Raw genomic sequence first — 15,198 nt, 5'->3', positions numbered from 1 at the left:
ACTCTCTCTCTCTCTCTCTTCCTCTCTTTCCATCTTTCACTCTCTCTCCCTCTGTCACTCATTCTTTCTGTCTCTCACTCTCTCTGACAATCTCTCCTTCTCTGTCTCCCACTCTCTTTGTCTCTAACTTTCTTTGTTTTTAGTTTTTACTATTGTTATAATCCAGAATATGGTAGTAGATCTAGATTCAATGTCTAGGATTTAAATGTTGCATGACAATTAAGAAATGGGGTCCACCTAGGGGTGTATAATGCTAGAGTCCTATGAGACATCCCCTAATTATATAAATTAATTAAGGTTAATCAAGTTTGGTTAATTATTATAGATGAGTCATTTAGTTGATTTGTTCTTGCGAGAAGTCCTTAGTTAGCTATGTAGAAGTCCTAGTCTAGTGAGTTTCTTTATGTCATTAGCACTCAACTCAAGCTTTCCTTATATAAGAAGGCCTTAAAGAGTCATATCAAGCATTGAATATTGAATTGAAGTTTCCTCCAAGGCCTAGTTGTCCCCATCTTTCTCTCTTTTCTCTCTTCTTTCCCTTGGATGACCCTCTTCCTCTAAGGTCTTCTTTTCTTCTCTTTCTGATATCACTTGGCACAATGTGTGTGCTGGTGGATATAGCTTGAGCAAAGGGCCCAAATTTTTCATGTTTTCCTTTTAGAGATTTAAGAAGGCTACACTACTCAAGAAAGTCGTTCAAAAGCCTAACAGTTGTGGTTCAGATATACTGCCCTCTTTGAAGCCTAACTCAGGTAACCAACCCTTTAAACCTTTGATACTAATATTGTAGATTTGTAACCAGACCTTAGGTTGCATTATCTTGTTTTTCATAGCCTTAGAACCAAAACTGTATCTACTTGATTAACATGAAAAATCTTGTTTTATCATTTGAGCATCCCAACCATCCAATGACCTATTTTACTATTTTTTTACCTTCAGAAGTCTAACCTAACTGACACATGTCCCTAGGTGTCCAGCAAGCCCTTGGTTTAGCCCAAATCAGATTTGAACCAAAACTCTTTCCTGACTAGTCTTTTGAGTCATTTTTAGCCTATTAGATTTCTTTATTTCCTTGTCTTTTCTCAAAACCACATAAATCTTACATCACGGCTACCCTTAAGCTTCTACTCCATCGTATCCAACAGGTCTGAGAACTGCAAGCACGATCCTCAGGGTCATGCCTCTACTCCATCGTGTCCACCTAAATCTTACATCACGGTTGTCCTAACTGCGGAGGTCTAAGAAACGCAGGCACGATCCTCTCGCTTTTGTCGAGCTCTATTGCTAGCTCAAGGCTCCCTTCTGGTCCAAGATCTAAACCGTCCGAACCGGATCTTGAGAAGGGTGCAACACTATTCAAAGTTTTTTATGATAATTATCAAGATAATCTTGTGATATTATTGATAGCACATTATGAAATATTCAAACTAGATGATACTTTGAAATTGTTGGGTTTTATACTTCTATTTGATAAAATCTTTGTTATAGTATACAATATTTTTAGTATGTTAGAGATACATGTGCTAAAGGTGTCAATTAGTGTAACACCTAAGAATTTTTCATATTAAATAAAGATGAATTTGTGTGTCAAAATTTGGTTTGAATTTAACTTGGAATTTAATTTGAATTTCAATTTGGGTTTGAATTTCAATGTGGGTTTGAATCTTAATTTGAATTTGAGATTCAATTTGGAGTTGAATTTTAATTTGAGATTTAATTTCAATTTGATTTAAATTTAATTTGGATTTAATTTGGGTTTGGAATTTGGATTGAATTTGAAAACTTAACTCATAAAGTGGGATGCCCCTTAGGTGTGCCCCTTTTAGATCTTGGTGTTCATTATGGGATGGACTCAATCAAGTCAATCCGAAGGGGACATCTCCACCTACTTTTCATATTTCACTTCCTTAGTTTAGTCAAACTTGTTAAATTGTTTATGAATCCTAATTAGCTAGAATTCATAGGTAGTTTCTTAATCTAATAAGAATCTCAATTACCTAAGACTTCTTAGGGATTTTCTTATTAATTAAAGTTCTCATAAGAAAATTTATTTATAGAGAGGCCTTTCTCTCCCTTCCACACATTTTAGCTTTCTTCCTATTTTTTTCTCTTTCTTATTTTTTTCTCTTTCTTATTTGTTTCTCTCTCTCTCTCTCTCTCTCTCACACACACACACACACACACCTCCCTGAGAAGGCTCCATAGAAGTTGGTGTAGGGTGGCCACACCTCCATTAAAGGGTGTAGTTGTGGTTGAAGAGATTGTTCGGTGAAGACGATTTCAGAAGATTATTCATAGATTTACTGATTTTGAGATAGGTATACAATAACTTTGTACGTGTGTATAAGGCTAAGATACATGAGCATACCGTGGGATAATCTTCGAATATATATTAGCACACATATCAACTTAGATTTATGTAGGTACTAATGTGGTTGTATGCATAGGGTTTTAAAAATACAAAATCCTTTTTTAAAATTGATTTTATGGTCTTTATCGAGAAAACATATCTTCTATGTAAAACATTAGATTTTAGATACTAGATTCATAATTTTATAGCCTTTGTTTGCATGTTGTTCTGTGTATTTTGGTCTAACCAATCTTAATGATAAATCTAGTTCTTCAAAACTGTGAACCCATAAATCTTATAAAATTATAGAGATGTTTCATACATATGCAAGTAATCTCAGTCTAAATCTTAGACTCAGATAAGTCATGGTTTGAGAGATATGACTTCGGAAAATCGTTCCTGACAGGGATTTTATGAAGTCATAAAAAACTTTGTAAAAATTATATCTCCCTAAATACTCAAGATTTGGAGCAGAGATTTTAGGGTGTGTTGGTCTGTATATGAAAGAACACACTGTTAAAATTTTGGAGGTTGATTTCTCATTGTTTGAAATGAAAAATAAGTGCTCTAGAATCTATAATTCTCTGAATCTGGTTTGGTCAAATAACAGAAACAACAAATATTATGTAAATTTTAGTTCTCTGTTAAAATTGAATTTAATTCTGGGTTTTCATAAGCTTGAATTAGACATATTGAGCCACCTACTGTAAAAATCTAGCATTTAAGTCGTTGTGTATGATTTATGGTTAATTTTACATTGGAAAGACAAAATTGGATAAGATAGTTCTGTAAATAGAAAACATTATGTGCTTATAAAATTTTTAATTTTTGATCTGTAATGAGTTAAGGTTTAGGTTTTTGCTTGTATGAATATAACATATGTGAGAATCTTCTATGAAAATTTCAGAGCTTAAATCATTTTAAATGAATTATGGTAGAATTTACAATAAAAGGTACATTTTGTGTTAACAGTTACAAATTGAAAATTTATGTTAGAATGCATGTCATGGTTCCAAAAGTAAAGCAAATGAACTTGGCATGGTTCCAAAAGTGAACCAAATGAACACATGATACACTGATGAACAATATGTGAACCTATTGAGGCAAGATGAATGTACCGTCACTTTTGAATACTATGTTCAGAATTTCTATCATAATGTTGTAATGTGAAGCATGATGTGTTGATGTATAACATGATGTTATGATATGCAACATGATGTTATATAATATTATGATGTACTATAAGATATAAAAAATATACATATGGATGCTCGTGAATGAGCTTGTGGTTTAAAATAACCAATGTGGTGACATGAGTACATGAATATATTATGTGGCATGTGATGATAATGTGCTATAATGCATGAAAAACATGCATACCCACAGGATCACTCATGAAAGAGCAAGTGGTTGAAAAGAACCAATGGGGTGCTAAAGTTGCATCAAGTTATGAAAAGATTATACATGCACATATAATATAAGGTTACCTCAAAGCGGATGTGGGGGTATAAATGCTCGATTGGTTTAAAGGCACCAGAATATTCTAAATGGGTTATCAACATAAATGAGCAAATGTACCATATAATTACCTCAAAACGGATGTGAGGGTATGATGCTCATGCCATGAATGACAATGTGAAAAGCTACCTTGGGGGATACTTGAGCTATTGGGCACTCAAGTGTTGAATGATAAAAGGCACATGTGATGAAATGCAATGAACTTTTTCTTTAATAAAAATACCCAATAACCTATTTAGATCTAGTTTACCATAGAGAGGGTAGGTGGTACAAAACTTCGTTGGGCAATTTTATGTTTGTGAGAACAAGGGGTCTCATTTGGTTTCCAGTCCTCGAAGTTAGGGGTTAGACTACTAATGTGCCATAGGTGGTAGGTCCATGCCTTCTACAAAAGTTTAGGATGAATCATTGGAATCAATGGCCATTATAGATTTTCTATGGGTCATGAATTGCCCTTAGTGGATCAGTTTCAGTAAGTCACTCAGAGAAATTAAAATACATAGCACAATAAACATCCAAGTGGTCTTCTCTGATTCGATGACTTATCATGTGCGTAACCGCATGAGTGGTAAAAAGAGAAACAAAAACCTTACACTTTCATATGGTGTTAAACTTATATTGAAAATATGTCTTAATAATTAAGATGCATAATTATGGACATGTTCTTGATTTGTTACATGCTGCATGAATTTAATTGTATGATTTATTAAGACTTGTTATTTTTATTAATCATGAATTCAAACACTTCAATTAGTTCATGAATGATATTGTCTTATTGATTATCTTTGATTTCAGATTTTTTAGTTGGATTAATCCACGATTTGGATATGGACCCAAATCCAATATGAAAATTGGATCAAGTCCCACGTTGAGTTGAAATACTTGTAACCCGTCCAAAATTCTAATCAAAACCAAAACTAATGTTTTCGTTGTATTTATGTTTTCTTGATAAAGGGTTCTTATCCTTGGTTATCTCCTTCGCAAACTTAGTTATGGTGGGCTAATATACGGTAGTGCTTGCGTACAAGCGAGAGTGCTTAGTCGGATTAGAGTATTGTCATCAATAAGGCCTTACATAAAAAATTATGCTCTTTTTTTGTGTTAAAATTTTGGAGTGTTACAATTGGTGTGTGTGGTGTATGTTTTTAGCTTTTTGCTTGTAGAAATAGGAAAATTTAAAAAAATTAATTGTTTATATCACTAACATTTCTTGAATACAATGTAAATTGATAATCGATTTATCAAATCAGCAATGCAAAAATGTTAAGGCCAATGATCCAACAAAAAAAATTGTAATTAAAAAAATTGCTTAAAAGTTGAAACTCTTTATAGTTGCAAATGTGATTAGTTTATAGATTTGCCGTTGTTTCTTTACACAAACACATAGATATTTGTTTGCTTTCTATAGTTCATCATTGTTTGGATTTCATTACTAGTTATCTTATTACCATCTTGATGTGCTCATGTTACATAGTTTCACTTTCACCTACATCTTTAAATTGTTGCACTTACATATATGATTCAATTTTGAGATTAATAGCTGAACTTTAATATTATTTATTCATGTTTTATTTTGTCAATGATAACATAAATTTTATTATTTTATTATATTTTGGGTTCTTATTTGGTTCCTATTTGCTTTCCTCTTTGTTTCTCCATTGAATCTGGGTTCGCTTAGGGTTCAATTCCTAAGTTGCTTTTGGGTTTGCATACGAGTTGATTCCTAGGTCGCTTCTCTTCTCGCTTTCTAGACAATTCTCGGTTTACTTTTAAGTCATTTTGCACTTCCCACTTTCTAAAATTTTAAAAGTGTCGCTTCCCGCTTCTGATTTCTCGACTGGCAACTCTGGGACAAACACCACCTGAACGAATAAGGTGGCATTTGTCCAGGGTGTGACTCACTGGTTCCATGCTACCCTTTGAAATACAAAGAGGTGGGAAGCAAGCAGTTCCCCGCCAGGACAGGTTGGTTCCCAGGTTCCCACGTATCAAATGCAGGACACCACCCAAGCAGTTCCTGCATGGGTGTGTCCCACGTATCAAACACATCTTTAATGGTACACATTTTCTGCACAGAACAAATGTTCTACAATACAATGAGATGCCAAGAAATCTTGATGAAATGCCTAAACATAAAAGGAAAAGAAAAGAAAGGAAGAAAACAATAGAACTTTTTACAATAACTCGACAATGCAGACATCTCTTATGATCCATTGAATGATGTAAACTCAAGCCACTTGGCCTAACATTTTTGGAGAGCTGCTTGATGTGAATGGCTCCAATACTTGGGGTAAGTGGTAGAATTAAGATTAATGACATTTTTATTTTTTATTTTTTATTTTTGCATCATTTCAGAATTGATATCCTCAGAGAATGCCAAAACTAAAATGACATCTTTGTATTCATTGATAATTCTAGAAATGGGATTCAGCAAATATACCATTATCTAAATCAATGAAAAAACACTTGATATTATATAAACAGGACATAACCTGAGGATGCATTATGCAGGTAACCATTTCATCAGATGATGGATTCGCATCTTACGATGAGATTACATATGTAATGCTAGTTTCATTCATTCATCAAGGAAACAGAGGAAATATTCCGGTAAAACAGCACTATATTAAGCATGTCTTTTATTGGCGGTGGAATGCAGAAGAAAGATCCCCAGGAAACAGCATTACACAACGCGTATTGGTGACACTGGTACTACTAAAGTTTACAAGGACAACTAGAAATACGAGTTTACAAAGAGTACAAATATGTATCCAGCTAGTGCCCCAAGAGCAAGCTCTTCACATCTCCAGAGACAATATCAACCCCTTGGCTGCTGCTGAAGTTGCTCCTGTTTATGAACCAGAAATCCGGATTTCAAGAAATCAGGTTCAACATTAGGTGCACAGAGTAACTATTTTCTTGTATTTTTGTAAAAGTTACCTTCATCTTCATATTGAAATTTTCCAAAATAATTTCATGACATAAAATGACTAAATTTACATGAACAGGAGCTTAGGAGCATGATCTTTGTTAAGATCCTAATAGGCACAAAGTGGCTTGTCAATTTGCAGAATTGGTGACAACACCGAGTTGGTTGATGTTGGATTAGGTGCTCAGGAAAATTAGATCAGAGTCTTGACAGAAATCATGTTCTTCAGTAATTAACCTTCATAATTGGTGAGTTTTGAAGGGACCAATTACATTTGAAAAACAAACTAACCTCAGTAACAAAGAAAGCATGGAACCCATATGGAACTCTGCTAGGAAGCTCAACAACAGCAACTGGTTCTGCTGACATTGTTTTAGCATCAATTACATGCACTTCTGATTTTCTGAAACATCAGATATCAAACATTAACTTTGATTTTTCAAATGGCACTGGCAAAGACAGATGTAGAAAAAAAGTAGCAGATTATCATTCTCAGGATTGTAGAATAAAAAGCAGAAATAAAATTTCCAAAATGAGAAACTTTATGACCTCTTGAAAAAGCTCTTAATTGCTGTAGTAAAGCTACTGACTCTGCTAATTGCAATGTGCTATGCATATAAATTCCATAGGTGCAGTTTAGATGTCAAAAAGATCAAACTCCTCTACTAGAAAGCCAGAACAACGTTCAGTGTCACTACACAGATCAAGCCGATTGAATGCAATTCAACAAACTATTCATCATTTCATAATGGTAGTTATGCTAGTGATGAGACGAGGGTGACTACCTTGTTGACAATGATACCGATGATAGTGAAGATGAGACAATTAAAATAACAATCACTATGAAGAGAGAATTAGGTAACCACTGGTTTAATAGTGATAATGACAGTGGTGGTGATGATGTATGACAAATAACAATAGTAGTGCTGTGATATGGAAGGTACCCAGCATTCTCATCATGCACAAAGAATATCAAGTAGCCATCATCCTCTTCTTGGGAAATACCAGACAGCTTGGGCACAAATACTGCTTCTGAACCAAACCTTCCAGGCCCCAAGTCATAGATACCTTGAACAGTCCCCCCAACCTCAATGCTCGTTTTCCCACTCACTGGTGTGGCATGCAGATCAAACTTAACAACTGCTGTCACTTTTGTCACTTTGTCAAGTATAGTTCCATATACGAACTGCTGCTTTCTGCAATTTTGAAGTGTCAGATCTCGTAGAACTACTAATATGAAAGACAAATAGAACAATAAAATTCTAATATAACTGAAAGAAAATATATATAGCAGTTTTTTAATCTGATGACTTTAAGATACAATAAAAGAGAGCCAAATCTTTACTAGTGACATACACTCAAAAAGATGTAAGAAAAAGAATAGTACTACGAAACTGATGAATAACAGAAGACAAATGGAACATCTGATTATCAACAAAAGAACCTACAAAATCTTGTTTTTCTGTTTATCGTGGGCTTTGTCATTTGAAGTTCAAAAGCCATGAAGTACATTTGGATGTTTCATAACATGCAATATGGATGTCCAAACAATCAATGCATACCGGCTAGTGTAATTTTCATTGATCCGAGGGAAGTCAATAGCTGATTCCGACAATTTTTTCTGTGAAGCCTCTCCAGTTTTTGTATTAAATCGCATTTCATACCTGAATATATCAAGAAGACATTCAGATCCACAGAGTATTATGGCACAAAAAGAGAATAATGAAAGGTGAAGTATCATACAGCTCATTCTTAAAATTTCCCCGTACAACTGGATTGGGTCCTGCGAGTATTTCCAGATCTGGATTTTCCATGCGGCATGTGATTAGGATGACCTCATCACCCTCCTCCCAGGCATTGGCTGGCAACAATTTTTTCAAGTTAGAACACCTAAAACTATAATTTTGCAAGCTTCTGCCTGAAAAACCTCTTGTAGTCTAATACAAAACAACTTCATCCAAAAACAATAGAATGAATTAGCAAAGCATTATTCAAGGACAAGGAAGACGCTTGTGCATGAACTATTATATAATAGGATTTTTATTATATTACATATATATGATGAGAGAGAGATGTTCACAAACACATGATTTTCTTGTCAAGCTTATATTATGGTCATTATCAATTGAAAAAATAGACTTCATCAGCAGAACCTTAGAAACCAAGTTAACATAAACCATTACAAAAATATGATTTTTTTTAGTTTCCAAATAATCTTAGACTGTGATTATTTCTTCATATTCAGATCACAAGTAGAAGCCACACAGATTGAAAAAAGCACCAAGTCTGATGAGTAACCAGGATAAACATGAAATAGAAGCTAGACTCTGATAATAATATGAAGAATTGTCATAAATCAACTAGAAAGCTCAAGATAATTTTTTCAAATCTTAGAGAAAAGGGATATAAAGGTAATCTTAGAAATCAACTTGGCTAAGCTTCTGAGAATCAAAGGAGCTATTATACAAAAAGAAAGCAGACAAGGAAAGGTATCTAACCATTATGAAATATAAAGCAATTGGGAAGTTCAAACCATCGCATTTGAAGCTCATCTTTCGCATAACGGGGAAGTATGCCAAATCGAGCCTTTTTTGTCTCATCAAATTTGTAGGCTAGTCCTCCTTTTGCAATGTTCTGAAACACAAGCGAAAACTTTAACTAAGAGTTCTTTGCAGCTAGCTATAACACCTTTCTTATTATTCTGTTAAAAATGCACCTAAAAAACTTGGAAATGCATTCAAACTTCACATCCCAATGTTTGTCAACATTGCTAATCAAGCTCAAGATATTTTTGTTAAACAAATGCCTATGGATAATAACATGTTTATTGAGTTTTGGAGTACAGTTAGATACATTGAGCATTCATTGGTTTTATTCAGGTCCTAAATTATGAAAGAAATAGCCCAGATGGACTGGATAAGTGTGGGTCCACATTCACATCTGACTTGGCAGATTCCAGATTCAAGTTGCAACAAGTGACAAGTTCTATCTGGATCAGACCTTGCCTAGCTAATGTAAAGTGGGTTAAATCCATGGTTGCCAGTTGAGGAAGCGGGAGCGGGAAGCGAGGCACTTTCAAAATTTTAGGAAGCGGGGAAGCGTGGGACCACTTAGGACCGATTCGGGAAGCGTCTCGGAAGCGACCTAGGAAGCGTCTCGGAAGCGACCTAGGAAGCGTCTCGGAAGCGAGGGGGAAGCGAAAAAAATAAAAATAAAAAATACAAAAAAATTGGAAAAAACAGGGGAAGCGAGGGGGAAGCGTGATGGGAAGCGTGCTTCCCATTAAAGGGAAGTGTGTCCCCCATTAAAGGGAAACGCATCCCCCATTAAAGGGAAGCGCGCTTCCCAAAAAAGGGGGACGCTTCCCCCCACGCTTCGGAAGCGCGGCGTTTCGCGCTTCCGAAGCGCGCTTCCCCTTTTAGCTAGGCGCTTCCGGTAACCCTGGTTAAATCCTGTTGGAACTCAAGACAGGAATTGAATTCTTTTATATAAGATATGAAATGATTAAGCACAATCAAAACCAATCCCATAGATGTGCTCAGTATGTCACCTGGGTACAGGTGCAGGTGCGGGTATGGAGAGTATGACACGGCAATTCCAAAAATATCGCATAAATACAAAATAAATTAAAAAAAAACTGAATATAATCTAAATATATATGCTATATCTAAAATATATATTATATATTTATATACTATGTCACATGGGTGCGGGTGCGGGTGCGGCAAAAATATATATATAGTCCAAAAGTTGGACATAAATGACCCTGGGTGCGGTCAACGCACCCAGGGTCAGGTTGGCCGCACCCGCATCGCGTTGCGTCGACGCGGGTGCAGCACCCAGTTTGCCGAGTCCCTGTGACATAGATTATATACTGAAAAAAAGTTATAAACTGAAAATATAATTATAAATTATAAATTAAATACAAACTTGTATGTACGGAGGATAAATGGCATGTCCGGGAGTCGATGCGTGTCGACAAGGGGATACGTGTGTAGACACAGGTACGGAGGGCAAAATGAGTGTCCGGGTACCATAGTCAGCATGGTTTTTCAAGAAGGAAATACACTTTGGATTAGCCATTTTAACATAAAACCAAAACTTTTCCAATCATGAAAGTTTGGTGAATTGTGAGAGGTTGATTTTTGAAGCTCCTGAAAACCTGTCTTGCACAATCTAAAACATGGTTCTTACCAAATAAGCTATGTATATCATATCTAGGGCCTGAACCATAAAGCATTAAAAAAAACAATAAAAAAAAATCAGAGGGCTCTACTAGGTAGCACAGCATTAACTATTAACAACACGACACATACACAGATATATATATATATATATATATATATATATATATATATATATGGGGCAGACAATGCTGGTTTTTCAAAATTTACATTTTTCTTGGTTTTCTTTCTAATCTGACCTTGGAGATGTGATCAACATGGTGTGTTTAGTGGGAATTGACTTTTGGATCTTCTGATTATGACACACAAGCAGGCTTCTTAAGGGTTTCAAAAAATCAACAGCCCACAAATTTCTAAATTTTCAAGACAAAAAGATCAGTTTTTTAATCAAGAAAACATGGCATTTCGTTTAACAGACATGTAAGTTAATGTTAAATCTGCTTAAAATTATGCTGTTGCAGACTGGGATCTACTGATCCACTTACTAATCAATAAATAAAACCTATGAATTTATCTCCTCTACAGTCATCACTACATTCTTTATTTGGGCTAAAGTCCTAATAAGTTAATAACTGAATCAAAAGGATTTCATAGATTTCCTAAATTTTTTTGCTTTGGTTTAAGATCGGGAGTGATAACATATATTGCAATCACATGCTTCTACCGTCTATGAAATCCACTCTTCCCTGAATACAAAAATCTCTTTTCCCTTACAAACTCAAAACAGTTAGCCCGATTAACTGGTTTATGCCTGCTGTATAAATAGCATGATCATCGCAGATGATATATGAGACGGATGTTGTGCACTTATTCTTCTATGGAACTATCCTAAGTGTTTGACCCTGGACTTTGCGGAGGCCATCCATCTATGAATGATGCACTCAACAGTCACACAGTAGTTGTTTCTTTTACTCACCTTGAAATTGGAAACATGATTTTGGCATTTTTCATCAGCACCATGCTTCTTGAAAGGAAATTATACTATCTTTCAAGCACGTGGAACAATGTAAGAAGTACCTTTGGTGTGAAGTACAGAGGTAGATCCATGAATATTGCAAAATTTTCAGTGATCGCAAAGTCGTGCATCATGATAGGGGCTGATAATGTTATGGGCACAGGATCAAGTATAACGCCTTCCTTGGTAATGACTCGATAAGTAACATATGGTGGAGTCCTTGAGTACCCAAAAGTGAACATTTCACCTGCGCCAATGTGAAGCCCAAACTGTCACATCAAGATATATATACCAACCAAGTTCATTATTTGGATAGATTTCATTTACCAGTAAATGGGTCAACCTTTGGGTGAGCAGTAAAGGAATGTGCTAGCCTCTTGTCATAGTCCATAAGTCCAAGGGTTTGCAGGTCTCCATCTTCAAGGACTTTAAGAACATCTATATAACACAAAGAAAAAGAATTCTGAACTATGAGAGAGAGAGATGCATAAGAAAAAATTATTAACTGAAAAGTAAATAAAAAATCATAAATAAATATATATATATATGTATATATAGAAGCTATTAGTTAACTAAAATTGTAACGAGGGCAAATATTTTGAAAAGAAGAAGCGTACATTTATTCTTAATTAGGGTTTCACAAGAGAGTTCATAAATTTTCAACCTAATAGGCATAGGGTTTTAATTTTCAAATATATAGGACAATAATTGTTCAATCAACATTGGGTTCGCAATCTAGGATCTTGGGTAATTATCTTAGCAGAAGGGTAATTTGTTCCAAACTAATATGAGAGACTGGATAGCTATTTCAGAATATGTATGTATTAATATTGCTCTCTCTCTCTCTACACGTGTGTGTGTGGAGAGAGAGAGAGAGAGAGAGAGAGAGAGAGAGAGAGAGAGATTGATGTTAAATTGTACATACATAAAACTGTATATATATAGTATAGGTATACGTATATGTACAGAAATATACATATATATGTATTATATATATAAGTTGGACCAAGTCAACAAGTATTGACTTGAAAGCCAACTTCTTGCATACTTGTTCTTCAATAAATATATTATTTTTTTATCCTTTGTGTATGCCCTTAGTGGCATTTGTGATTGTGCTCTTCATAGCACTGTGATTGTGTCCTTGGTGGTATTTGTGCTTGTGCATTTTGCACTTGTTAGTGGAAACTTTGTTCGTGTTTGAAGGTGTTCCACCTATCTTCAGAGCTTGGAAGTATTGAAGGTCATTTGAAAACTCACTTTTTTAAAGTGTTGGTGATCTTGTTGATTGTTTGAACCATTGGTGGAGTGCTCGTGTTCCTCATATTGCTCTTTCTTCTCCTCTCTTCTCTCCTCTTCTCTTAGCCCTTGTAAAATGAATGACAATGATAATGTCACCATTAAACCCATAAAACTCAATGATTTCAATTACATAACATGGCCTTTTATTATGAAACAATTTATTTGGAGAAAAGGGTTGTAGGGACTAGTAGATGGATCTGATCTGGAACCTAAGCTAGTTCTCACTTAGGTAAAGGGTGAGAAAGAGGTACCTCTAACCGAAAATGAAAAGACCAAGGTTATAACCACTTATGAGAAGAAGTGGAAGGAATGGAGGATGAGACATGCCAAGATCACATCTTGGCTTCTTAGTAGTGTAGATGTTAAAAAATGTTCAAGCCTTGCCAAATTTGAGCATGCTAACAAGGCTTGGGATTATCTTTAAGAGTATATTTTCTTAAGGATATTGCACATATATATGCAATGTGCAAGATAGAGTTCGGACTATGATCCAAGGGGATAAAACTATTAGAGAATACTATAATGATCTATCTGAACTATCTTAAGAATTGGCATTGTCCCGAAGATATAGAACTCCACCAAAGACAAATGGATATGGAGCACTTTTACCAATTCATCAACGGTCTAAGATCGTTATTTGAATCTATAAAGTCTATTCTTCTCCATAGAGGAAAAGTTTCTTCTATTAAAGATACTATAGAAGAGTTGAGTATCGAGGAAAATAGATTGAAAAAGTATGTAACAAAAAATAAAGATGATTCGGTCTTAGCCATCCCTAGACCGGAAAATTACATAGGTGCATTTAAACCACCTCATTATAGAAGACAAGACAATGACTATGATAAAAGGAAAGCTATTTGCCATCATTGTCATGAACCGGGACACATTAGGCCCCAATGTCCCAAACTAAGAGGGGCATATGAGAAGAAGGTTGCATCACTAGGCTCTCCACAAGAGTCAAATGAAATTTCTACACCACAAGATCCATCTATTGGAAGCATGTCTTTGGCTCAATTAATAGAAGCTCTTCAACCTCTTCTCAAGGGTGCATCCTCTTCCATTAGAGTCGTTGTTTCGTCTTATTCCGACCTCGGTAAAATTTCTTACCTTCTTGATTCTGGTGCATCTTTTCATATGACTCCAAACAAAGATATTTTATCTGAATATCATAACTCAAGTGTGTCAAATGTTTTCATGGCCGATATTACATCTCATCAAATTGAAGGAATAGAGAATTTTGAAAAAAATCTTTCAAACTCAAAAAGCTTTTTTATTCCAAAGGTTTCGTCACATCCTTAAACTAAACTTAAATCTTTTATCCGTCTCTCAAATATTCGATTGTGGTTGTAATGTTTCCTTCTCTTCAAATGAATGTTTGATACATGATCGCCAATCAGGGAAGCTGATTGGGCAAAGGCATAGAGAATGGGGTCTCTACTATATGGATTTTTTGGAGATCCCCAAAGATGCTTTTTGTTGTAATGTCCAAAAATTGGATTTGAATGTATGACATAGAAGACTAAGACATCCAAATGTATCCAAAATGCAATATTTTTCAAATTTAAAAAAGTTTTGTAATCGTAATGATTTCTTTTATGAAGAGATTACCATTTAATGATAGAACTTTTGTTTCATCTAGACTACTAGGGGTCATGCACCTATTTTATCTAAAGGTGGATATGCATATTTGTAGATAATTTTACAAGACATACTTGGATATACTTAAGCATAAATATGAAGTCTTTTTTCATTTTCAAAACTTTCATAAATTGGTTATAAATAGGTTTTAAAACAAAATCTCTATATTTTAGACTTATTGAGGAGGAGAATTTGTTTCAAATGAATTTTAAAATTGTAAATTATGGCATCACACGTCAATAATCTTGTCCTCACACACCACAACAAAATGACTTAGCTGGAAAAAAACATAGCACATCATTGAAACTTCAAGGACCTTATTGCT

The 15,198-nt window shown here is 34.8% G+C and overlaps 1 protein-coding gene across 1 annotated transcript in view; it reads right to left on the bottom strand.

Annotated features, from left to right (window-relative positions):
- Window positions 1-6,422: 6,422 nt before the first annotated feature.
- Window positions 6,423-15,198, bottom strand: part of CCD1 (carotenoid cleavage dioxygenase 1) — a 33,790-nt gene continuing 25,014 nt past the window's right edge. The window contains exons 7-14 of the mRNA XM_089988867.1: window positions 12,264-12,374; window positions 11,999-12,183; window positions 9,296-9,431; window positions 8,541-8,658; window positions 8,360-8,461; window positions 7,742-7,993; window positions 7,089-7,200; window positions 6,423-6,716 (exon numbers count right to left, since the gene is read on the bottom strand). Of these exons, the coding sequence (XP_089844993.1) occupies window positions 6,687-6,716; window positions 7,089-7,200; window positions 7,742-7,993; window positions 8,360-8,461; window positions 8,541-8,658; window positions 9,296-9,431; window positions 11,999-12,183; window positions 12,264-12,374 (1,046 nt within the window). The 3' untranslated portion in view covers window positions 6,423-6,686. The remainder of the gene's footprint in view (window positions 6,717-7,088; window positions 7,201-7,741; window positions 7,994-8,359; window positions 8,462-8,540; window positions 8,659-9,295; window positions 9,432-11,998; window positions 12,184-12,263; window positions 12,375-15,198) is intronic.

Source organism: Nuphar pumila, chromosome 15, assembly GCF_984573655.1.
Source record: "Nuphar pumila chromosome 15, dmNupPumi1.hap1.1, whole genome shotgun sequence".
NCBI lineage: Eukaryota > Viridiplantae > Streptophyta > Magnoliopsida > Nymphaeales > Nymphaeaceae > Nuphar > Nuphar pumila.
Note: the sequence above shows the minus strand (reverse complement) of the source record. Positions and strands in the feature narration are given on the sequence as shown.